The 26897-nt window shown below is 36.8% G+C and overlaps 1 protein-coding gene across 1 annotated transcript in view; it reads left to right on the forward strand.

Annotated features, from left to right (window-relative positions):
• Nucleotides 1-26897, forward strand: part of FREM2 (FRAS1 related extracellular matrix protein 2) — a 125619-nt gene that overhangs the window by 74100 nt on the left and 24622 nt on the right. Inside the window, exons 6-14 of the mRNA XM_027647472.1 lie at nt 310-561; nt 14837-14986; nt 16473-16682; nt 16948-17145; nt 19086-19250; nt 19331-19513; nt 22850-22980; nt 23893-24051; nt 24938-25241. Coding sequence (XP_027503273.1) covers nt 310-561; nt 14837-14986; nt 16473-16682; nt 16948-17145; nt 19086-19250; nt 19331-19513; nt 22850-22980; nt 23893-24051; nt 24938-25241 — 1752 coding nt within the window. The remainder of the gene's footprint in view (nt 1-309; nt 562-14836; nt 14987-16472; nt 16683-16947; nt 17146-19085; nt 19251-19330; nt 19514-22849; nt 22981-23892; nt 24052-24937; nt 25242-26897) is intronic.

The following is a 26897-nucleotide window of genomic DNA, read 5'->3' on the forward strand; positions in this document are numbered from 1 at the left end:
ACTAAGGGAGTTAACTGGTAGTCCTCATAGGAGCTACTTTGTCAACCTGTGTCTGTTGTGATAGACTACAGTATTCCTTCTGACTGAAAAGCTGCAAATGAATTTGAGGAGCCACATACTTGCGTTGTATCATATACAGAAGTAGCTTGTCTGTGGACCTCAGAAATGTGGCCTGGTCCAAGGTTTCAGCCCATCTTACCACAAAAAAGTAAATAGAAATTAAAAGATAGTGAAAACAAAATTCCACTTTTGTGAGGGATTTGTTATAACCATGGTATGTATAGTGAGTGTTTTCCTTTTATGCCACAGGAACAGCATCTGGCACAGCCCCAACTTCTGTACTTTCTTACTCTGACTACATATCCAGGCCTGAGGATCACAACAGCATTCTACGTTTTGACAAAGACGAACGAGAAAAAATGTGTCGCATTGTCGTCATAGATGATTCCTTGTATGAAGAGGCTGAGACCTTTGATGTTTTGCTGAGCATGCCCATGGGTGGAAGAATTGGTGCAGAATTCCCAAGCACTCGTATTACCATTGTACCTGACAAGGATGATGGTAAGATATCATATAATAAAGTGATATTCCCAATTCAGGACAGAAACTACAAATAACATCACATTCAAATCAGCATGTAGAAAAAGGAATTCTGGATGGGTTTTTGAAAGTATTTAGTATTAATATCTTAATGTTTGAGAAAATCACATGAGTAGTTATGTCACTCTGCATAACTTGTATGTGTGATTCACATACAGCCTTGTATGTGTGATTCAGGCCCATTTTATTATGCTGCAAAGGGCCATACTAGAAGCCCTGATGGAGCAGAAGCCATCTAGCAGCTCCTAAGATTCAAGCTATATTTCTTCTGATTTGATGCTGCATTTCAATTTCTGTCTACAAGTGTCCACATATGCTTCCTTTGTCTTTTTAATAAAGCAAATATTCAAGTGACAGTAATGTTGATTTAGAAATTGTCTCAGTAAGGAACTGCTAACAGAATTATGTCTTTTGTTCAACTGGTTAGTACTTTTGATATATTGCATTGAAAGGGACATTTCTGATGGTGATTAGAGAAAGGTCTGTGACCAAGGCAGAGTAGAATCTGTATCACCCACTGCCTTCAAAAATGCATGTAGATGTTATTGTGGCCTCAAGCCTTGCCTTCCATGCCCCTAGCATGGTAGCTCTTTTTGTAGGAGTGGTAGCAAAAAGTTTTCCTGGTACAATTGCCCTCATTTATGCATGGAGTTTGGAGACTGAAATCTCAACTGTAAATTCTGTGAAAGGAATACTGATAGCTATTTTAATCCTCTCTATGTGGCCATAAACCATCTACTGTGACACCATCATGTTTCCTAAAGACTAATGTGAGGGATTACATACTACAGTACTCTTTGAAAGTCTGATGCCAAAGTAGACTATTATTATCAACACAGTGATTTCTCTCTAGTTAAGTATACAAAGGGCAACTCTTACAGGCAGGAAGTTCACACCCATCTAATTGCATCATAATACTGCCTGAAATTTCTCACCTGTAATCCTGTGACAGAGGTGACTTTGTTTTCTCTGTGGAGCATTTGGGTAATGATATAACATCAATGAATACAACACTTTGAAAAAACACTTCTTATAAAGTAAAAGATTGAATGCAAGCTGAAATAGAAATCTTTATTTGTCTTTGCTATTGTAATAAATACTGATTTATTCATGTAGGGGTTTTTTTACAGTAATTTGATTTTTATGAATAATTTTGATGAATTCATGAACTTTACATTTTGTAAATAGCAGAGCATAGGATATTTCAACAGTAGGCATTAAGAAATATGTATCCATGAAGAAACTGATTACCCAAATTTTGAAGGTGTTCTGACTGCTTAAAATGTGTATGGAAAGTTTCAGATAGAGAGAATGAATCTCCAAGGCATTAGTTAACACAGATATCAGCTGAAATTAGAGCGTCTAACTTTAGTGGGAACCTCAGTACCCAGGAGGGAACACTGTTGTATATATTTTTTGGCATTTAAATTAAGGTATTGTCATTCATGGGGCTTATACAGTCATTTTAACAGAGATCTAGACTGACTTTGAATAAGAAATGATGAAAATTGGTCAGTCACAACCTAGTATAAAACAATAGTTTTATGTAAAAACTCCCACAAAATATTAGAGAAATTGACAAGAAATCTTCTATTTTAACATTCTCATTAGAAAACAGAAGTAATTTAGTTTGTATACTACTGTTCAGTTTTAAGGTCCTACATTTATGAGTACAAATTGCCTCAGTGCTACGAACTTTTATACACAAATTAATTTACCAAATAATAATCTTATGAGATTTATTAAAAAAACTGGGGAAGTGTTTGGGGACATTAGAACATTTTCATTATGAAAAAACTGAAATGTCTATGTCTGTTGATAAGAGTAAATAATATCTGGGATATTGAAAGATAAGGGAGCTTTGAAGGATAGATTTGGATCCTTTTTTTACAAACATCCACTTGTCTCTTTTGCACTCAGAATGTTGCATATGAGATATTTGAAATAATGTGACAAAACTCCTTTTTTTGCTTTTTGTATCAGTGAAAGTGCTTCCACAAAAAATTCCAGAGCGTTCAAAAACTTACTGACAATTTACTTACCAGTAAAATTTTCTACCACATACTTTTAGTTTGTGTAAAAACATAATGCCTGGCAACAGAAAAGTCTATGTGTTTTGTTTCATCTGAGATCTGTTGCACTGCCTGTTCTATAAAAAGCAGATTACAGACTACAGAGTAGATAAATTATAAATTACATCTTGTATATTTATAAATTCACACACATACACATATATATACATATACACACACACATTTATGTAATGCAAGCAATTTAGCACCCTGACTGTCGTGATTGAAATTTTGCATAACTAAGCAGAGGATTTTAAGCAGCACTGGTTATTATTGATTACACTGCACAAAACTAACAAGTTAAAGCAGTGTTCTTTGTGAAATAAAAAGAATTTTCTTTAGTTTTTAACAATAAAATTTAATTCAGAAGATGCCTAACATAGAGGATAAAAGCTCTAGCTTTATATATTATACATAATATAACCTATCATCTGTAGTAATGTTATAATGCTAAAATCTTTAGTCCACTGTAGTCTTTACTTCACATCTATTGATGTATTATTTTTCTCATTGTTTGTTTAAATTCATCTTCTACTTAACAAAGTTTCTTTGGACAAATCTCACAGCACGTCATTAAATTGTGATTTCTCCAAGTACTGTAACTGGATTAACATTATGCATTGAGTTTTCAGGTCAAAAGATACAAACAACAAAGGTCAAAGTTTAATACTACTACATGAGATCTTTCCTATGGAAGTCAAGTTAGCACTGGCAACATTACCTTATCTCCTCTGGCATTCAATGCAAGTTAATTAGGAAACATTCACCTTCAGTACCTATCATCAAAGTTTTTTCTTCTTTTATTTCCAGAGAAGGCCCTTAGGGTCTAACTAAAATAGCAGAGTTGCTGTATAATCATGACAATAAACAAAAAGTAAAAGAGGTGTGCTCAAGTTTCTAGTGAGCCACAGTATATAAAAGAAATTCCTGGCAACTGAATAGTTTAATTGGGGATTATACAGTTGTGCTGTGCTACCAAAGCAAAATCTGGAAAAAAAAGAATCATAGTATGTAGAACACGCATGTGTATATTTATATATATGAAAGCTGATTTTTGAATTGTTGCTGCTGGTGGGACATTTTCTAATTTGGAAGGGACTTTTCATGATAGGCACTGAAGTTGGAGACAGATAGAAAAGAAGAAAAGGATTAAATTAACAAAGTAAACAGCAAAGAAAAATGTACATGGAAATCTTGGATTCAAAGTTACACATGCCACTACTAGTTAAGGCAATAAAAAGTAAAAACATGGTCTGTCGAGTCAGATGTGATAGTTACTAACCGTGAACCACTGCAAGAAAAGCATTCAGGGGAAAGACCTATGGAAGTCATCCACATCTGAAGTGGCAGTGATCTCACTTAATATTAGCCATCTATAATTTTAGACATTTGATTCAAGTAGGCTGTGCCAGGATCCTTCTAAAGTTAATGAAAAGAGAGAGGTACCTCCAGAAAGCATCCTATCCTAGGGAAAGTATCTAAACTGCTGAGATTTATCACCAGGGGTACGTGCTGCATCTGAATACATTGATTCATGACAATAGATTTAAACCCTACCTTAGAAATTTAATTTACCACTCAATCCAAAGTCATAAGCACTACTGGGCATGAAGAAAGGAATTTTTTGTAATTTTGTGTTAAAACTACACCTTCTATGAAATACCATTAAACAACAAAGGGATACAGATACATAGCTATTCCTGCTTCATTAAATAATTATGGTCTATAAAGAAAAATCTAAAAGAATCTATTTAAGATCTAAAGAAATAAATGCTAAAGTGTTTCAATAGATTTTTTTTTTATTCAAGATAAAATTCAAAACCAAAGAAACTCAAGCATTTTCCATACAAATGTGAACTCGTGTTACTAAATCTAGCCAGAACTGATAGGCTGAACTACTTGTCTTCATTCATCTCAACGATGTGGGGGATGAACAGAAATCCCTGAAGAATTTGAAGTCAGTTTCTTGGTTCAGGACATACGTACCCTGCACAGAGAGCACAGAGTTCAGCATAAAGCTCATTCAAGGGAGGCACTATACATAACAGATCAACATTATGCATCTAGGAAAGCAAAGATGAGGTTACTGTGCACTTTTCATTCCCCTTGGAGAGAAGAGTCCTGGATTTCAGTTTAAGACTCCTAAAACACTCAGATGCCAGTCTTCCATGGAAATGCCTTAATCCTCAGGCATTTAGCAACTAACTGAGCAAGATCAACCTGTTTTTCCTGCTGAAGCTGTGATTCTGAAATCATTCCATATAGAGAGAAAAAAAGATGAGATCAAAGTCTTTTGTTAGTATTCATGTGGAAATGAAGAGGTTGTAATTTGGTTCCAACACTAACAGTGTTGCTGTGTTGCGTGCAACAAGTCTGATGCACAATGCTTTACCAAGATTTGCAGTCAAAGCTCTGCATTCTCACAGTCCCAATATTTTGACTACTATGCTGCTGATTTGGAGTCTTTTTTACTTACTTGGTTTTGTGTTGTAGGCAAATTAAAAACTCTTGGTTTGTAATCACATTTGGAAACCTGAAGAGAAGAATGCAGAGTTGAAGTTTGCACCTAAGAGGAGAATTATTTTGTTTGCTTCAAGTTTTTTGTCAGTGGCTGTCTTCCCATGTGATTTTAATTCCATGCTACTGTATTTAGTGTTGTCATAAGAGCACAGCCTTACAGCCAGGCTGAAAAACAGTCATCCTGCCTTAGTGGAATTGTTGAAGCCTCATGCTGTTCACAGCAGGAAGTACATTAAATACATTTGTTCCACTTCATTCACATCGGATGGAAAAGAAGCTGTTCAGACTTTTTTTTGACATTTCTGCATGAAGACTGGGAAAGCAAAGGACTCAAGTTTATGTTGGAGGTTTGCTGACCATTTTCTTTATACTTACGTAACAGAATCGATTACTCGTGTCTTCCACATGAGAGAGGTTAGCGCTATCTGGAAATATTTTACAGCTGAGTAAACTGGATGATGGTATGATAATACAGAAAGCCAATGTTAGAGGTCGAGCAGAACAGGTTAAGTATTTAGTCTTCTAGAGATTTCTCTAAAACACTTACTGTCTCTCTCCCTACAGTTAATTAAATTTTGAAAGTCCTTAGGCCGTGTTCTGGAAATCAGGACCTGTCCAACTTGCTTAGAGTAGTAAAGTCCATATTGAAAAGTCCATATTTACTATCAATAGCCTGAAAAGAGCCAGAAAGTCAGCACTGCAATGCTACATTATAAATATATGCTTTGCATTGTCTCCCCGCAGTCATACAGTATCCACTAACTTTCAATGTGTGTCCTGAGCAAAATTTCCAGCTGATGATAATTAAATATTCTATTAGTAACAGAGTTTGTCAGAGGGTCATCCTTATCTCACAAGGTTATCTGGAATCTCTTTAGTTCCATTAGTCTCCAAGGCAGGCAATCAAATGTTTCTTTTTCTCTTCGACAATAGGTATGCCATAACCTTAAACTAAACAGGTGGTTGGTTGATCTTGGTAGTTAACATCTGCTAATCTGTTTGTCCAATTTTAGTTACAACCTGAACACTACAGGCAGAGCATGCCCACTGTTATATTACGGACTGGAGTCATGATTTGGCCAACTATCCATTACAATTTTCTGGAGATGATTAAAATAATAAACTAGTTCTTTTTCCTCTATACATCCATCTTTGACTACTTTCTCCCTTTTATATTTTTACAGTGTTTGTGGGTCTGACGCCTCTGGCAGTTCTGTGCAGCTTTTAACTACTTTTGACCTCTCGTTAAGTAAAATCTCTGTATGATCCCTCCCCTTTCCCGAGTTTGTGGCAGATGATCAGATTGGCAATTAATCAAAGGGAAAAGTGGATGTCAGCCAGTGTATGACACATTATACTCTCAGTTTTCTTTTCTAATAGCTTCTTATTATCACCAATTCAACAGAGTGAAAAATGTTCAATTTATGGTGATAGCCTTAAAGATTTCAGAAAGTCCCTGTTTGCTGTGTATCACAGAAATAAATTAATGTCATGTCTCACAGCAGGACATTCTATAGAGGCAACCAGGTGCATTTAGAATTATGTATTGCTGACAGTTATTACATGTGTGTGTCAGCAGGTACACTCTCTTATTATATATATATGTATAAGAACTACAGATGTTGGGTTATTCTGATCTTCATTTAGCTACTTAATAACTAGGTATATAGGTCAACCTTATGATCTAGGCTCCTTTGATAGGTAAGAGGACAGAATATGACCTCCAGACAGTACTTTGTCACGTCTGTTTCAGATGGCTAGAGTAGAGGACTTCGTTGGTGAAGCAGCATATCCCTCACTTTCACTGCTGCAGGTTCTTAAATGGATAGCTTACATATGCATTATTACACTTCTATGTGAATTATAGTCGTATTTCGAGGTATACTTCTATTTCTGTTGAAATACAGAAAACTTGTAAGTTTTGTACTCAAAGTGCATAAAATAGTCCATAAGCAGAAGGTATAAAACTACATGAACTGTTTGGAAATGTAGTGAAGGCCTAGCAAACCATTCTAAATTAATCATTTGTCTTGGTTGCTTGTGGTTGAAGGGAGTGAACTTAGTGACCTAGTCAGTTCTTTGTGTGTTTAAGATTTGGATAATCAAGCTGAGTCAGCCATCTTGGTGCATTCAGTTTTCCTAAGGCTTCTTCAGATCATCTTCCCTTCTCTGAATCTCCTTATAGTGAGACTTTGCTGTTTTGTGGCAGTCATCAGTCGTTGAAGACCAAAAGATACTGAACGCTGTAACCACTGTACCACATTAGGGTTTAATGACATCAGTTCTCCTTTTGAGTGTGTAAACCCTCAAAGGATTAAGTCAGTTACTATCTCACATCACCGTCTGTCAGGCAACTCTTTTCTCTTTCCTCCATTACAAATGGGATCAGAAGTCCAAATGACAGAATTCGAGAGGTTTTAACTTATAACAGAGTGTATTTTCCTGTCCTTACAACTCTGCTTTTGTGTTCTGAGAAGTCTGGCTGTTACTCTATTTTCACTTCCCTATCTCCTCTGCCAAGTCTCACCTTCAGCAGTACCTCCTGTAAAGGGAGAGTAGAAGCTCTCTTGCATATTTTTCTTCTCAGACTACAGTGTGCTAAATGTGTTAGCTCAGTTTGTTAGAGCATGGTACTAATAACACCAGAGTTGTGGGTTTGATCCCTGTATGGGCCATTCATTTAAGAGTTGGACTCAATGATCCTTGTCGGTCCCTTCCAGCTCAGAATATTCTGTGATTCTGTATGTGGGCAGAATAGCCTGTAAGAAATTGTTTCTAGCAGTTAAGCAAACTCAACATAACCAGCATTGTGACCGAATAGTAAAAGTGCAAAAATCTAAAGTCAGAATTGGGGCAGTGCCTTTCTTAGCCTCTCTTGTGATATGGTCAAGATATCTCCAATCCAGAAAAATCTGTGTATATGTAAAGGCAGAAGAACAGATTGAATAACCATCCACAAGAGTGGACAGAATAATAATTTTCTTTAAAAAATGAGGCACAGGCTGTGCCAGAAATGATAAGGAAATACCAATAGCCATCTGGAAATAAAAGTATTTTACATTTTTTGGTTATGCTATTCCTCTTCTGTGCACCATTTGTAGTAACAATAGTAGTGCCTCCCTTCCTCTTAATTTATTCTTCAATGAAATCAAACACATTTTCTGCATTGATAAGATACAGATTTGTAATTAATTTGATTAAAATTAATTTAAGTCTCACCTCTGTGCCTGGTAAGACCATGGAACAGATCCTTCTGGAAGATGTATGGAAATACACGAAAGACAGAAGTGATCAGAGACAGTCAACCTGCCTTCACCAAGGACAAATTCTGCCTTACTAATCTAGTGGCCTTCTATGATGGACTAGCTCCATCAACGAACAAAGGAAGTGCTGAAGATGTCATCTAGCTAGACTTCTTCAAGACCTTTGATACAGTCCCTCCAACATTCTTACCTCTAAACTGAAGAGGTATGGGTTTGAAATCAGGGTCATGATTTAAGTAGATAATGTTACAAATTATTTTAAATAAAAATATTGTAGAAAGGTTATAATTTTGTGGTTATATTTCTTCATGTGAATGTGGGTGTGAGGAACATTATTTGGAAGACAAAACCTGAAAATATTCATCTCACCAAAACTTCTGTTTTGCAAATATAATAATTACACTCAGAGCCTTTCTATAGACAGCTTTTTCTGCAAGGCCCAGTAGTAAATGAATTACTCAATTAAAATATGAAAAACATGTTTATAAATGGCTACACGCTATATCTTTACATAGCCTGATTTCTAAAATGCTGCTCAGCTTCTCATACGGTTTGTTTCTCATACTGCTTGTTTCTTATTTCTGTTCGTAGTCCTCATTTTTTGTCTCAACTACAAATCACTGACTGTAAGGTCCTTCAAGCTTCGCCTCCGTGTGAAATACCTTGTGTGTGGTATATTTAAATACTACTGCCAAGCCTCCCCATTTATCTGTCTGCCTCTGTTTCATCGGTTTGTTGAGATTTTGTTACTACTGCCATTTCCTGTGCCTGTTCATAAAAATAATTAACTCATTTTAAAAATAGAGCATATAGAAGATTCTGAGTTCATTTCATGCTCTGTGGGAGGTATAACCAGTAGGAAAAAGGTATGTGAAAGTCAAATGGTTGCTGCAGGGAACGTGATCATGTTTGGGTGTGTCCCCAAATTCCAAAGTGTTTGTTTCTTCATCGGTTAGTCTTTATATTTCCATTAGTAAATGTGGCAATTATCTGGATTAGGGAATAGTTTGGGCAAGTAATTGGAGCTTGATGTACTTGTAGCAGGAAAAATCTGGCCCTATCCTCAGACGCTGAACATAGGAAAAGCTCCTCTGACACCTTGGTAGTTCCAGTGATATCAAAGTCTGTAGGTTATATCCTTAGAATGTGTGGAAGAATCCTAACAATACTACTCTATTAATAAATATTTTCAGGTATATGTTAGTTCACATAAGTATGAATTTGGTGTTTTAGAAAGGTAGCAATGTTTGTTAGCAAACAAACAAATTAATTTCTTCAAGGGACTTGTAAGAGTCAACCTCACACATTAGCCATTCTCCTGAAATTCCAGTTGTAGCTGGGACACAACTTGAGACTGCTCATTACCATCTGTTACATAATAGTTAACTAATTGTTAAAAAATTCATCTTCACTTTAATGGCACACATCTTGAATGAGTTGAGCATGGCTTCATACACTCAGATGTCTTTCTTCTCCATTGTTCAGGTATACTCTGTAGCTCATCTTGCTATTACTGAACCGTTATGAATTGCAACCCAACATATATGTGTTCTCCAGGTTTCAAAGTATGCTGCAGGCTATGAAGAAGGAAACTGTAGGTGACCCTGATAGGGTATCAGTAGCCATCTTACTGCCATCCTCAGTCTTTCAGCTAAAGCTCTAGTCTACTTCTTTGACTGTGCTACTTTGCTCACATTTGAGTTTAGCTTACGGATGTAGCAGAGAGTTTAGATGTGGACTTCAGGCCTGCCAGGCAGGTGCTGCTTGTGATGGTACTGTGTATAGAGAAACCAAAGCATGGATGCACTTTAACATAAAGGGTGAGTTAAAATGTAAAGGGCTGTGCTGAATTAGTGTGTATCATGAATTAAAAATGAATCATATATAATGTTGCTTATAGCAGTTACCATTTCACACCATGTTACCCTTCTGAAATGATGGAGTTAAGTTGCGTAAAATGAGAGTAATTAAGTGAAGATCGAGTCTAATCAATGTATGACATTACCATTGTAGATTTAAAAAAATGTGTAATTTTCTTACAAAATCAAATTGAGCTTGGTAAAGGTTGCATTAATTTGAGTCTGTTCTTCTACCTGTTATGATGTTTGTAGTATCCTTTAAAAAAATCCTTTTAAGTTGATAGACAGAAATGGGCTTTTTGGACAAATGGAAATGCAGACATTATTTACATGAGATGAAGTTTGTGGCAATTTGGCTGAAACTATTTTGACTCTGAAGGTAATTTACTTTTTGATTGCAAAAGTTATGACAATGCTAAGAAGGTGAAAGCTGTTAAGATTGCAACAAATGAATTTGAAAAGTAATCTGTTTTGACCACATCAAATAAAAAACCTATTGGCATTTGTACAATAAGATCTGCTTCAGAACTGAGCTCTGACTGTAATCTTGACCCCTACTTCTACAGCATTCAGTAAAAATAAATAACTTGGCAAATTAAATTCATTGTGCTAAATGCAAGCTCAATTCCTTGCATAGTTTCAAGAATGTGTAAATAGCTGTAGAATGGTGCTACCTATTTCCAGATTTTAAAGTCCTCTTTGATATTATCATACTATAAACTTTTGTAAAAGACAGTTCTTCTGAGCTATTCTTTTGCTGCTATTAACATGCATATATGAGAAAGATTACAGAAGCTGACCTTTACTGCTATTAAACAGTAAATGCCCATGCCTTCTCAAATTTGATGGAACTCTTGTTCTTAACTGGTCTGTCTTCATGTTGGGAAAGAAATAGTCTCTTTTGTTATAGACTCAGCAGCTCAGTCATTTAATGCCATCTGTGATACTGAAATGCAAGTAGGCACTGTGTGGGGATGTATATGTTGTCTGAGTATGAGCCAGATCAGGTCCAGAGGAAATCTGGCCCTGTTTGTCTGTTGTTATGTCCAAGTTAATTAATTAGCCGTGCCAACCACCAGGGCTCATTAGTTTGGACTCAGCATTGTACTAGCATGTCCAGACTGTTGCAGAACAGGCTTGTAGGCTTGCAAAACACTGTTTTGCACCTCCTGCGTTACTACGACAGACTTCTGCTAGCTCTGGCAACTCATAATGTTCACATCATAGCTTTGTTTGTACTGTTCATGGAAAGAAGGAAGACAAAAACTTTTGGGAATAAACAGTTTAACACCACTAGAAAAGATCAGCCATCAGTTTCTTTGTAAATACTGCTTCTCCTAGTTCCAGTATCTAAATATGTCAGAGTAGCATATATGTCTGTTTTCTTCTATTCTTTTCTTCTTTCTTAGTGTATATATATATATATATATATCTATATGTGTATGTGTCTCACTGGTAGCATGTATCACAAATTCACTTTAGTTTGAAGGCTTATTAAGGTGTCAGCACAGAAGAATCTGTCCTTGTGTTTGTCCTAACTATCCTGATAACAGGGTATTTTTACAACCAACCTACTCTTTTGCCATGTCTCTCTAAAGCAGATTGTAAGGATGTAACTTTAAAAACAAATGCCTCCTTGAAAATAAACATTTTTGTGCTATCAGATTGATTTTCTGATGTACCTTCAAAGATGGATGTATTCCTAACATAATGAGAGGTGTGTTTGTTTTCCTGCTTGATGACTGACTAGTGCTGTAGTTGAGAAACACTCCTAACTGTATAACTACAAAGGCAAGGCAAAGATTTCATTTCTGTGCCAAGAAACCTGGAACTAAGGCTCCTAACCTTTCTCCTTTGATTATTGTAACTTCATGCCAGTGAAGTCTGTGGGTTTGAACAAAAAACTCTTAGAAAACTTCTTCATATGTCTCTAAGAGGAACCATTAAATTTGCAGTAGTCTCTCTTCAGAGTGATTACTAGATTAAAGGTCTGCTGTAAGTGAGCCCACAGTCATTGAGCAGAGTGTTTTCCAGACATGAAGTGAGAAAGACAATGCTTTCCCTGTTAGTAGCTTGGCTTTACTACTTCCCCTGGGGAGCTACTAACACAGCTTACAGGAAATGAACTTAGAAAACATTTGTAAGGATTTGTTTCCTAGGATGGGTAACCTTGCAGAATGTGTCTTTCATTGAACATACATGCCTCCAAGAAGCGTGAAAAACTCACTCTGAAATACAAGGCAAGGTAGTTGAGAGTTTAGGCATTTTTATGTTTGGCAGTGACTACAGGAATGAACAGCACGTGAGGATTCTTCTTCAGCAGCAGTAAAACAAGCATTAGGATAACACTATAAGAAACTAACATTTTATTTTATACCTTGCAACTAGCTTAAGGCAGATATCTATGTGTAGCCAGTAAGTAGAAGGGGATGCTTCCACACCTCCTCAGGTTTTTCTGATTTTAGTGGGTGAGCCATTCCACCTGTCCTTCTCTATGTTCATTGTGCTGGGAAACCTCCTGGAACTGGCCTATCTTTGTCCTTGCAAACTGAGAGCTGGTAGGTCGGTGTGAGTACTTCTCACTTAAGTGCATAAAATGAGGTGCAGCCAAGTCCAGATGCAGTTCCAGAACCATTGGGACAACAATATATAGAGAACAGGATTATAAGAACGAGATTAGATTTGAGAAAGTGTGTTAAACTTTGAGAATACCTGTTTAAGAAATGACAGGTATTAGAAGTGGTAATATTTTTAACTGCATTTATCTAACTGTTGGCACATTAATAATCATTTGGTCTTAGTAGGCATTCTGTATTTTTAACCTCTAGAGGCTGGGTAAGTCTTTGTCCATCTTGAGGATTTTAGAAGATCATTTTATGTCTGAAATGGCACATTTCTTTGCAGATCTAATGTCCAGTTCTGCAGTATCCCTGTAAATAGAACTCTCATCAAAGTTAATAGTAGTTATACAAAAGGTACAGTGTATCTTGTTCACCTATTAAAAATGTTTCAGATAAGGTCTTCACAGATCCAAATATAAAAGCAACTATGACAACCCAGTCCCTATAGGCAAATAAAGTAAGATCAACGTGTGTCTGTCTGTGCACACAAATACACACACATTTAAATACACATGCTGTTGGATAAAAAAAAAAATTAAATTTTAACTGAATGTGTTTTCACCTATCAAAGTTAGACTTCTTCCAAATTTGTCTTTCATCCTGCAAAAGTTGATGACCTTGATAATGCTTAAGCAGGTCTATGAATCTGCACTATTTTTCAGTAAATACATTCCATTAAAATACATACCATTAAAAAGGATGTATGTCTCCTCCTTTGGGTAAGTTGTACCTTTTCTTTATGCAAGGCATATCTCTGTATTGCCATTTCCTTTGAATTTTTACTTTTTTCTATACTCGATGATGGAGAAGTATTCATAGTGCTAGTGATAGAGCACTGAGCAATTGCCATGATCTTTGCCAACTGAGTTGAAGTTGGCCGTATGCTGTATGGTATTTCCAACACATTTGTGATATTGTAGCCTCATGATTATAATAAATTCTCACAAGACAACATAAGAAAATAGTGATGGAGTGCAGAGAACTTGTGTAGGCCTTCCTGCCCTTGGAGAAGGTAGGTGTGATTTCAGCTGTGCAATGGGAAAACTGGAGCACTGACTGTATGTGATTACTCTTGTATGTTTGAAACAGGAATGGAAGGGGTAGAAAAAGGGAGGTGATATACAACCATGGGATGTGTTTTTAAGCCTGTTTATTTTCTGAAATTACTGTGGCTAGAAAAACTGAAAAAGGGAGGAAAAGGGGAGGTAAACAATATCTGTTAAGTGGAATAGCACTTAACCTCCTTTACTTTTTGCTCTTCTTTCTTATGAACCGTGGAACTTCAGTATTAAGATAAAAGACTGCTCACATTCCAGTTTACATGAAAAAAGACTGATTTTGTTTTAAATGCTAGATGTGGGGGAATGAAAATTCAATATTTACTCCTTTAATTAGCTGGAAAACATTACCAAAAGCAGCTGCAGTTATATATCGTATTCCAGTCTAGTTTTGGCAACAGGAATCTGTGAGAACATTCAAGTTAAGGTTTCGTTATCTGTATTCACCTTTGTCTATTTGCAGCAAAGTAAAAATTGCAAAGAATTTTTTGGCCTGTCCACAAGATTCAGCTAAAATAACTTTAATGAGATACCACATTTGGTTTTGTGCACCGATTTGTACATGCTGACACACAAACTTGAAAATGTAAGAGGCAAGAAAAAGAGCACAGTGCTGATATAACAGTTGCTATCCAAAAAGCAATAAAACCAATAGCAGAAAAACCAATACTTGAAAAGAAGCCAGAAATAGTCAGAAGAATTCTAAACCTTAAAAAAAGAACTTTATTTCACTTACTGAGAAGAGCGAAGTGCTCTCCTTTGTTTAATGTGGATTTTATGCTGTCTTGTTAGCTTCAGTGTAAGGTAAAGAAACATTTATGGACATTACTCCTCTTTCACCAGAACCAGCATTCTACTTTGGAAATGATGAATACTATGTTGATGAGAGTGCTGGCTACATTGAGGTACGTGTTGGGAGGACTGGAACTGATCTGTCTAAAGCTGCCTCTGTTACAGTGAGGTCTCGCAAATCTGAACCAGTAACTGCAGAGGGTAAGTTATTGTTTTACTCTAGTTTCATAATACATCTCAACACAAATGCTAGCACATTGGGTCTTGATATAGTTTCAACTACATAAGATGAAATGTATGTCTCTTGCTCTTAGGAGATCTTTCTTCTTAGAACAAATTAAGTAGTTACAGAATTTGAAACTAACAGGATTAGGAGCAACTGTGAAGTACAGCACTAAGAGAAGTGCCCTCAAATCCTATGCTACAAAGGCAGTTGATTGCTGCTGCGTCAGCAGCAGACTCTGGGCACAGAGTTATAATCACAGTGTGCAGAGTTTGCTCCTCTCCTTTTTACTGTAGGCAATGAGAAGTTATTACCTGGTACCCTGTTCAGGAAGAGGATCGCTACAGCTGTGTGGTTCTTTGATGCTTTGACAGAAACTTTGTCTGCAGAAACAAATGTTAGCATGCTATATTTTTTTCCACAAATCATAATGTTTAAACTAAGACATAATACAGAGACAGTGTAAAATTCATCTTCCTTAGATGCTTATCCTGAGTGTAACTTTACTGTTATTTCAGGAATATTTAAACATCATATATTTGTATCACACATAACATATATGTATTTTTCTCATGGAAAGAAAATTATGAACTCTGAAAAAATATATGATTGTTTCATTTATGAATTTACTTTTATGATCTGGTATCTTTAACTAATCCTGAATATTTAAGTTATTTTATTTTGGGGAGGAAAAATATTTTCTTACAGTAAGAATCTTAATTATGCACAAAAATGAATATTAAATTTCAGTCCTTCCCTAAAGTACTCAATACCTTTAATGCTTTGGTTCCAAGATAGGGTCACATTTTAGTGAGTATCTTGTTTTATTTGCCGCCTTCTCACTGGCATGTTATGGATTGGTCTGCTTTGCTTTAAACAGAGCAAAACAAGACAAACCCAGATCAGTCTGTCTTTAGCAGTAAGGTGACAGACTTCACCTGATGTGGTCTGAGCAGAATTTGATTTGTTTGTTTTCCATTCATTCTGTTTTATACAACTCCTCTGAACATCAGTTCTTCCTTACAATCAGCTCGCTGGTCTTTTCTCCTTTACTTTATACATTACTCTAAAAACTTGCATCTTTGTTACAAAATAATATGAAATTTCTTTCCAAAAAACTTTGCTTCATCTCCAGAGTCTGTCTCAAAGCTTTTTGCTTACTTTTATTTCTCACTTCAAGCAAACTTTATTAGTTTTTCTGGACTAACTGTTGGTTTACAGCAGAACAAAAGCAGCCTCATTTTGTGACTCGAATCATCACTAAACAAAAAGTAAATTAATATTGACTTGTTTTATTGTATAGTCCACCTCAGATGGTCAATAGATAGTTTTGCTTTACATAAATGCCAGAATTTGGCAATTAAAATATTGAAAAAATAGATTTACCTATAACTAACTGCCTAATGATAGATATTTTCATTTTTCAATACATGTAATTCTATTTTACCTCTTTTCCATTGGTAGCTGGAGTAGATTATGTAGGCATCAGTCGTAATTTGGATTTTTCCCCCGGAGTCAATATGCAGACATTTCGTGTGGTAATTCTGGATGATCTTGGACAACCAGTGTTAGAAGGAACTGAGAAGTTTGAGCTTGTGCTAAGGATGCCCGTGAATGCTGCCCTTGGAGAACCCAACAAGGCCACCATATTCATTAATGACTCAGCAACTGATTGTGAGTCTTTTGTGGGTTTTTTTTACCTTTTCACCTTTATGCAGGGGATGGATGACTGCAATACACAAGTGTCCTTTTGAAGCACAGCAAAGCTAATGAGTCTACGCATTTCAACTAGAGACAATATGTTAAATCCTTTCCTGTCTGGCTGCTTATTTTATATATCTGGTGCAACGTAACTTAAATAAATCTGAAATAGTGGAGGGAAGATATAAGAACTTATACAGTTATACTTTACACACGCTTTTTATGTTTTTCTTCCCAGTGCCTAAGATGCAGTTTAAAGAATCTGCATATGTAGTCAATGAAAATGATGGACAGATTTCTGCCATGATATATAGGAGTGGGGATATCCAATACAAATCCACTGTGAGATGCTATACAAGGCAAGGTTCAGCTCAGGTAATGATGGACTTTGAAGAACGTCCTAATACTGACAGTTCCATCATCACATTCCTTCCTGGTAAGTTCTTGATCTTATTGTAGAAGGCCTTAGTCTACCATGTTATGCTTCACTTTGCTTTGCTTTGTTTTAATTGTGTCTTGTCATAAAGTAATGCCAAAAAGACCACTTTGGAAAACAAAGGTGGTTTTTTTCCTACACAATGGGAAGAGTGCCCAGAAGTTTTGTTACCTCTATTTGCTTCACTTCTGACCTAGAGGGATAATCAATAAGAACCAAAGGGACATATCTTCATATAAGTTCAGACTGAATGCCAGAATCTTTCTGATAGAAAAAAACAGTTCAGGACAACACAGTTGAAGCACAGAACTGCTGTCAGAAAGGAAACTTCAGAAGTTCTGCTCTTTGTTAAGCAGACTTCTGGTAAATATATTTGACTTGCACTGGAATGAGTAATAGATCTTTCAACAGGGATATAGCTCTCTAATTTCTGCTTGAATTTTTTTCTCCCACTGAGGCTTTCCTAAGACAACCCACAAATATCAGGTACTTGATATCTCACATCAGAGATGAAATGCAAATGAATCAAATGCTGCTACCTTGAAAGAATATTGCCGAATTCCTTCAACGTGTGCAAAATACAGTTTCATCTTTTAGTCTTTGAAGTCTAAACACACGTAATATTTTTTACAAGCCCTAAACAATTTCTGTCATCAGCATGAAATCCTTGGTATGCCCTTATCACAGAAGTGACGACTTTAATATTTCTGTAGACATTTATCAAAGTTCTCTTGAAAAAGTGAGTTGTTCAATCTTTATTTAGAGCTGGCCTCAGCTTTTAGTGCTGTCATATAATCTACACCCTTGCCGTTGCTCCTGTGCAACTACAAATTAGAGTCCAACTTATAAGAATTAATGCATCTGGGCCACATAGGAAATGACTTTTTTCTTTTTTTGAGTGTCATCCTACCATTTCTCTGTGGAGACAAGGAGCAAATAAGTCTGCCAGAATTACATCTTTTTTCCATAAGCTTCTTAGGCATATTTAAAATGTAGCGGTTTCATTTCAGTTTTCACATTTCCCATGTGACAATGAGCAGAATGAATATTTGGAGTTTTTTTACCTCCTCCTAATGGATAATTTATTTTCTTTAGGGGGAAAAAAACAACCTCAGAAAATGAACACAGTCAGCATCCTGGTCTGGTTCTTCACCTTGAAGAGCCTTGATCGTATTTGCATGTGTAATGATGAAAAAGACCTGTAAATTGACCTCATTTCTCTCATTTTGTGCTGTTCCTTTTGTCAGGGATGTAGGAGTCTTTCTTATGATGATAAGCCCACCAAGTCTGATGTTGAGTGCCAGACACTGCACACCACTCATAACTCTTGCTGCTTTCCCAGTTTCTGAACATCTAGGCACATTGATTTGTGAGTGAAAAATTGAACATTTTGATACTCCAAAGCATTTTTAAGGCAATATTTATTGTCACTTGGAATCAGTGGGTGTTCAAAATATTTTAAAATCAAATGGAAAAATATAAGTGAAAGTCTGCACTGTTGGAGAGTGTCCAATCAAAAGAGATCTGAAATAGAAAACTTTAGGACAAAATTACCATTAGTATTAGTGAAAGTTTCTATTGCTCTGCTTCCTTGTGCAAGTATTTATTTTTTCAAGGCACTCTGTGGGAGAGGTCACTGAGAAGGAACACTTCCTTCTAAGGTAAAACCAAAGGAATAATACGTATAGAGTGGATATACCAAATAGAAACTTGTTTTAGAGAAGTCCCAAAATGGGAGATTCCACTTAATTGAGTTTCCCTAGAAAGGTAATGATTACTAATTCTGCTTTCACTATTGTTATTATTCATTGACTTATGTGGTGTCAAGGTGGATGCCTTGGCCAGCAGAAGCAGCTTGTGGTTTGAGCTTGGAGAGAAGTGCTGTAATAGAGCAAAGAACACCTAAGTTCTGCCTGATATTACCTTCAGAATGATTGCAGGTGAAACAGAGAAGCCTTGCACACTGGTGCTTATGGATGATACTTTCCATGAAGAAGAGGAAGAACTACGTCTGGTTCTTGGCACTCCAAGAAGTGATTCTTCCTTTGGTGCCTCTGTTGGTGAACAAAATGAGACACTGATAAAGATTCGGGATGATGCAGACAGTAAGAGAATATTTTGGTTTTGCTGGCTTTTGGAAGTCCATTTGCGTGGTCCAAAAATATTTTTTTCCTTCTAATTACAGAAGCTATTATTAAGTTTGGTGAGACCAAATTTAGTGTGAGTGAACCAAAGGACACAAGACAAGTAGTAGTTGTAAAAATCCCAGTGCTTCGTCTGGGAGACACTTCCAAGGTTTCTATTGTGAGAGTTCATACAAAGGATGGATCTGCTACTTCTGGAGAAGACTATCATCCTATATCAGAAGGTAGGATCATACTTATCACATCCAACTATTAGTTTTCAATCATGACTGTAACATAATGTTTCAAAAATGAAATAACTTTATGAATACAATAATTTGCAACCACATCCCATAATGGGTTTTATTATTCAAATTGGGTGTAGACAGATCCCTTGTGGTATGCAACAGCCAATTGCTCTTGGAATACTAGTTATCAGTAAAGATATTTACAAAACAATTGTGACTCCTTTGAAAACATCTGTAGCTCAAGTAGTTGTGGAAGAAATGTATGAGTTCCACCTTAGTAATATTTCTGAAGTGTCATACCATTACTCTGAAGAAATATCTCATTCTAGGATATGTTGTGTGGTTGTTTCTTGAGCAATTCATTAAGATAATGGCTTTTACCCTGTGTAGGAATTCATGTATATTTCTCTTTGTTTTTCTACATTCATAATAATAAAGTTTTCTTTCTGTATTTCTGCAATTCACTGCCTGCTGCTCCTCACTAGTAATGAATGAGGAGAGAAGTTGGGCAACAGTTTGAAAAATTTCTTAGCTGATAAACTTCTTTTCATTAATAGCCCACCCACGTGGTTTAGGGAATGACTAATGGAGTTTGTAGCATTATGAATTTTTTGTCTTCTACAGTTTATGTTAATACATGATACTAATCTGTGTTTTAAGATTAATGATTCATTGCTAGAGTGTTTTCATAATTTTGGATAAACTATTTTTGTGTCCAGTTCAACTGAAAGATAAGACTTACCTTTGAACATCCAGCAACAACCTTGGGCTATCTTCAGTTTCCACAGGAAAGGCATTTGCCACTAGTGATATCTGAAGAGAGAATTTCTTAACCATAAGCAAAGCATCAACCCAGAGTTTGCTAATTCCAGTCACTTTGCCTCCTGCATTTTAGAGTTTTGCTCTTTTAGTATCAACTAATACTTATCCCATATGCATTACCTATATGCATTACCTTGCTTACATTCTCCCTGCTGTGTACTGACAGCACTTGGGAGCAAAGTTTTCAAGGGAAACTACTGTGGAACAAGAGGCTCTTGGCCTCTGCCCAGAAACCTTTGAGAAAGGTCTGTGATGTGCAGGATTTCCCCACAGGTTTCAGAATATCTGTGGGTTTAGGGAACCTGCCTGTTCAGACATGGGTACAAAAACCACATCCTTAATTGGGGTCTCTGAGGTAAGTCTGACAAAATTAAAATCAGTAAAATTCTTAGCCATCGCATAGCGTGTTTATTACCACAAAGAGTATTTTCATGGCTTAATAACGCTTAAGGCTGAAAGGATCCTTAGATCACTTAATCAGAGTCACTGTGGATTGCAAGATTCTCCCAGATTCCTCCAAATACTTCTGTATTGAGCCCAATAACTTTGGTTAGAGAAAACATTGTCTTTGGAAAGGGCATCTAGTCCTAATTTGAAGGCATTGGAGAGGAAGAGTGTTTCTACTTCACTAATCAGTCCCTATCACCTCTGGGCCTTATTTGCCATACATGCAGAGCTCTTTAGCACTTGGTATATTTTGTTTATGGTGGTGCTTCAATATACCAATGAGAACATCACTTTCTGCAAGTCTTTTCTTTTTTCTTCTGGTCCTTAATTTCTGTTGGTTACCATCTTCAGTTAATTTGGCATCCTTTAAAAAATAAAAATAGTAGACATGCACCTATTATTTTATCATCACTCTCACCCATTCTAGACACAAATGTTAAATGGTTTCTATACTTTTCTTTAGTAGTTATTATAGTCATTTCTTTAGTAGTTATTATAGTCAAGAATCGTAGTACTGTTTAACTGTCAGTGTGGTGGGTTGACCTTGGCTGACCGCCAGGTGCCCACCAAAGCTCCTCTGCCACTCCCCCTCCTCAACAAGAGAACAGAGAGAAAATATGACAAAAGGGTTGAGATAAGTACACCACTGACCAATTACCATCACAGGCAAAACAGCCTCACCTTGGGGAAATTAGTTTCATTTATTACCGATCAAATCACAGTAGGGTAATGAGATTTAAGACCAGATCTTAGAACACCTCCTTCCCACCCTTCCCTTCTTCCTGGGCTTAACTTCACTCCCAAATTCTTTACCTCTGAGTGGCTCAGGGGGATGGGGAATGGGAATTGCAGCCAGTTCATCACACTTTATTTCTGACACTTCCTCCTCACACTCCTCTGCTCCAGCATGAGGTTCCACCCAGAGGATACAGTCCTCCCCAGACTACAATGTGGTCCTTCCCATGGCCTGCAGTTCTTCATGAACTGCACCATAGTGGGTCCCCGCTGGGGTCACAAGTCCTTAAAAGCCATTAAACCTGCTCCAGCATGTGCTCCTCTCTCCAAAGGGCCACAGGTCCTGCCTGGAGCCTGCTCCAGCACGGGCTTCCCACAGGGTCACAGCCTCCTTCAAGCTTCCACCTACTCTGTCATGGGTGGCAGGTGGATCTCTGTTTCACCATGGACCTCCATGGGCTTCAAAGACAGAACTGCCTCGCTGTGGTTTTCACCACAGGTTGCAGGGAAATCTCTGCTCCAGCACCTGGAGCATTTCTCCACTGTCCTGCTTCACTGACCTTGGTGTCTGCAGAGTTGTTTCTCTCACATATTCTCACCGCTGTTTCCCAGATGCTGTAGTGCAGCAGTTTTTTCCTCTTCTTAAATGTGTTATCCCAGAAGTACTACCATTATCACTGCAGTACTACCATCATCACTGCAGTGCTCAGCCTTGACCAGCAGTGGGTCTGTCTTGGAGCTGACTGGCTCTTTTGGACATGGGGAAGCTTCTGGTGTCTTCTCACAGAAGCCACCCCTGCAGCCCACCCATGACCAGAAGCCTTGAAAACCCAATATGGTATGTTAAGATTGAACTTTTTATCCACCATGGCCTCTAAAGTTTTTTCAGAGACAATGATTTCCAAAATATAGAACTGTTGTGTAACTCTAGATTTTTATCTTATTTTTTGTATATAACATTGTATTAAAATGCACTTTGTTTGAGCAAGACCTGACAATACTATTTATTTGGAATCATTCAGTCTTTTCGTCATTCACGTATGTTACCAACATTAATGTAATTAGTCCCAGATAATTTTCAAAATATTAAGTTCTGTTAGACTATATCCTGATCTTTACAAATCTCTTGATGATGATGATGCCACATTTTCAGTGATTTCCACATATGTCCACTGCTATTCATTATTATTATCAGATAGGTTAAACTAAATATACAAACAGCTGTAGTTTGAAAACTGAGTATTAGCTGCCATCTCTCATGGCAGGGCCTAGAATCACAGCTTCTTATGAACAACAGATTTATTTTTAAGTGTCTCATTATGTTTTTAGAAATTGAGTTTAAAGAGGGTGAAACACAGCACTTTGTGGAAGTTGAAGTTCTCTTTGATGGAGTAAGGGAGATGAGAGAAGCCTTCACTGTTCATCTGAAGCCTGATGAGAACATGGTTGCAGAAATACAGGTAACAAGCTCATGCAAGTCCTGAACAACAAAATCTGATAAATAGACTTCTGTTTTCTGGATCATAGTTTTACATTTATTTTAAGATTTGTTCGCACCATCTTGGCTTGTATCTTAAAAGACAAAGAGGATCATCTCAGCTGACACGGTAGCACTTACACAAAACATTATGTTGCCAAGGCAATTGTGTTGATGGGACATGGAGTCAATGAAAGACTGAAATCTTCAAGATATCACTCCACACACATTCTCCTCATATAATCAGTCCTAGAAACTGATGTCCTCTTGGAAACACTCTCTGGCAATACAGTGTAACCTCTATGCTGTAAAAAGAGCAATTGGTGAAATGTAACTTTTACTGTCAAAACCATGTTAATGGTATTCTTGTTGTGTGAGATGAAATAGCCACATATTCTTGTTTTTTTAACATTATAGCATACATAATTTTAATTTAAACAGTATATTCCTCTGGTATAAAATGTTCTTGAAATTCTCTGGCTGCTTCATCAGTGTCATACCACATATAGTCTCACTATATATATGAATACAATAATATAGCCAGACAGAACCTTTGCTGATGACAAAGACCGTTTCCACCAGGTATTAAAACACACAGTGCACACTGGGGTTCTACCAGCATACTGAAGTGATTCAAGAAAGCTGGGACACAAGGCTAAAGGTCGGGGATCTTCAGTGTACTGAGAAGAAGAAAATCATTTTACCTCTTCCTTTTGCACTCTGCAATGTACTTTGCAGTGCCTCAACCCTTTCTCAATAGCTCATCCAATTGAGGTTTTAGAATTTCTTTAGGAACAATGTTTCAAAGGCTAGACATATTCTGATCAAGGTCCAGCTTGAATCCCCTTGTTTATTTAATTTTCAAAGAGAACTGTTTCTGTCTTTTCATTGTCAGACAGCCAAGGCCATTGTTTACATAGAAGAAATGAACAGCATGGCAGACGTCACCTTTCCCTCTGTCCCTCAAGTTGCATCTCTTTTGATATATGATGATATTTCTAGAGCCAAAGACAGAACCAGTCCTGTAGCTGGCTATCCTGTCATCTGTATCACAGTGAGTATCTCTGGGGAAAAAATGGAACAAAATCAGTATACGGATTTTGTGTGGTGGATTTTAGGCACCCAGTATTGATCAATATTGTGGTGAGTCACATATGAGTTCAAGCTAGAACTGTCCTCAGAGCTAATCTAATTTGTTTGGATAATGAATCCATATTCAAGAGACAAAAAGCATAGAAAGGTGTTTTATTTGTTCATCACTGAGAACAGTTTGATACTCACACTATGTCTATGTATGACCTTACTATTTTCTGCATTATCTTGCCTTAATTTGCAGAGTTAAAATCACTGGAGATAACAGATGAGCCATTGTTTTCAATGAGTGCCACAAACTGAAAAATGAGTGCTGTTTGCTGAAGGACTGGAGGCTTCTTTCATTGTAATTTTGCAACTGAAAAGTTTACATGAATATGCATATACATTGAGGAACATTTTTGTCCATCTGCATCTTCAGTTTGTTTCTCACACATTTCTTATACACAGGAATTTGCCGTGTGTTGAATGGTTCTCCTAAGTCAAAAAAAAAATAAGAAGAAAAAGAACATTTTGAAATACAAAGTATATTTGCAGAATTAGATCAAAGGGAGAAGTTCAAATTAAAGCAGTATGTGGGAATGTAGTTTTTATGCCTTCATAACTATGCCACATTTTCACCTATATATCATAATTTAAAATATTTTTTTATTTCAATAAGCATAATTAGATATGCCTTTTTTTCTACCCTAACAATGCTAAAAACATTACTGTCAAAATAAGGTGATTTCTTAAGAAATTTACTGGGATCGTCAGTTCCATGTTGTTGAGTTTTGTGACTCCTGATAACTTAAAATTCCTTTGCCATGAAGCAAATAAATTGCTAACGTATCGGCCTTCTTCTGCAGGCTTGTAATCCTAAATATGAAGACTTTGACAAGACTGGTTCTATATGTGCCAGTGAGAACATCAATAATACTCTGACTCAGTACCGGTGGCTTGTAAGTGCACCCACTGGCCCTGATGGTGTGACCAGCCCCATGAAGGAGGTTGACTTCGATACCTTCTTCACTTCTTCTAAAATGATTACACTCGACTCCATTTACTTTCAAGCTGGTTCTCGTGTCCAGTGTGCGGCTCGAGCTGTGAATTCAGATGGGAATGAAGGTCTTGAGCTTATGAGCCCTATTGTAACTATCAGCACATCAGAAGGTAAGACATCATCACCTCATGCAAAATTCACAGGTCTCTTTTGGATCCCAAATTCTGTCCTAACAAAATCTGATTACGTGATCAGGCATTTTAACATTACAGTCTTGGCTTTTCTTCTGTTGTTCATAGAGATGGTACAAAAACTCTCTTCACACAGCAAAGAATTGTATAAAGAAAATGTTTTCCATCTGTGCTAGTTCTCCACATCTTTAAATAATAATCCACACCACAAACTTGTATGTTCATGAGAACAATATAAAATGTGCATTGGAATTAGTGAAACCTATTTTCTGTTGGCTTTTGAATTCAACTGTAGTAATGATGCAGTATAGGCTCAGCTCCTGTTGGACACTGGAAAATCCACATAGGGGTGGCATATGAGTGCCTAGCCAGAAGAAAACCCTCATTTGACATTCAGGCCTCGCTGGACGTCTGAGAATCAGTGTCTTCCTTGACTAAGGACTAAAGCAACTGGTGTCCAATAACAGGTTGTGGACAAAATTTTTTCATGGTTGAGGTATTCATAATATTCATCCATCTTCTTTCTCTGCTGCTCTCTTTGTCTCTCTCTGAATCTCTGACACCTAACTAATATTGAACTGATGCTGCATTCTCTCAGCCATCAGCTACTGTAGTCTACCTCCTTTGCCTAGCCAACTCCTTTCATGAAACTCATACTGAGTATCATTATGAAACAGAGATGAAGCACTGACATGCATATACTATTTTGTTACAAAAATCACAGATAATATTTTTTACAGCATGATATGGAGAATGAGTAACATCGGCAACCAAGGTAAAGTGCAAAACATATTTTATTACCCTTCTGCAACTATTTTGCATTCTTTGTGTCATCTTTGCTGCTTTTGTAGCTACATTAACTGCTGCGGTTTGTGTGAGATACGTTACATGATTACATGATACATTACATGATATATTACTCCCAGTACCTGAGCTAACTTGCGATGTGGAAGGAAAGAAGTGCAATGATCAAAGCAACCTGCCAAAATCCTGAATATTTGCCACCTTGAGGATGACTGACCTCCAGTGTATAGACCAAATTCTTGAAAGTAAATCAGGTTGTGCAAAAAATTGCATTTAATCTCCTTAGCACATCTTACTTGCATTTGAGGAAAAAAAAACCACCAAAAACCAACCACAAAACCATCAACCAATCAATCACGCAAACAACAAATTAAAAGCTATCATCTGCAGAAAAAAAATGTTTTTCCTCCTACCATAAGTTTCCAACTGGGAGATGCTGAGCCAGATGAGATCCACCAGATCCATTAAGTCCTCCAAGAGGAGAGTCCAGCCTTTTCTTTTCTTGTAATCCCTCAGAAATGAGCAAAGAGCAGAACGAGGGCAAAGGGAACTGTTTTGATTTTCCATGTCTGCTAGTTTCTTACTTAAAGTACCTTGTGATCTTTTGGCCATCACATGGCAAAGTGCTGTGGTTCTTGTAGCCAGAATGCAGACACATCTGCATTGAACTATGCAACTGCAAATTGCATATATTTCAGATCATATGATTACAAAACTAATTTTCTGGTTCTACAAACCAGGACTGGTATTGGAACACAGTGAACTAACACTAGAAAGGATTATCAAATTAAGTTTTGCATTCTCCTTTCTTGAAGAAATTCAAAATTGAAA

The sequence above is a fragment of the Corapipo altera genome, unplaced genomic scaffold (assembly GCF_003945725.1).
Source record: "Corapipo altera isolate COAL_440 unplaced genomic scaffold, ASM394572v1 0, whole genome shotgun sequence".
NCBI lineage: Eukaryota > Metazoa > Chordata > Aves > Passeriformes > Pipridae > Corapipo > Corapipo altera.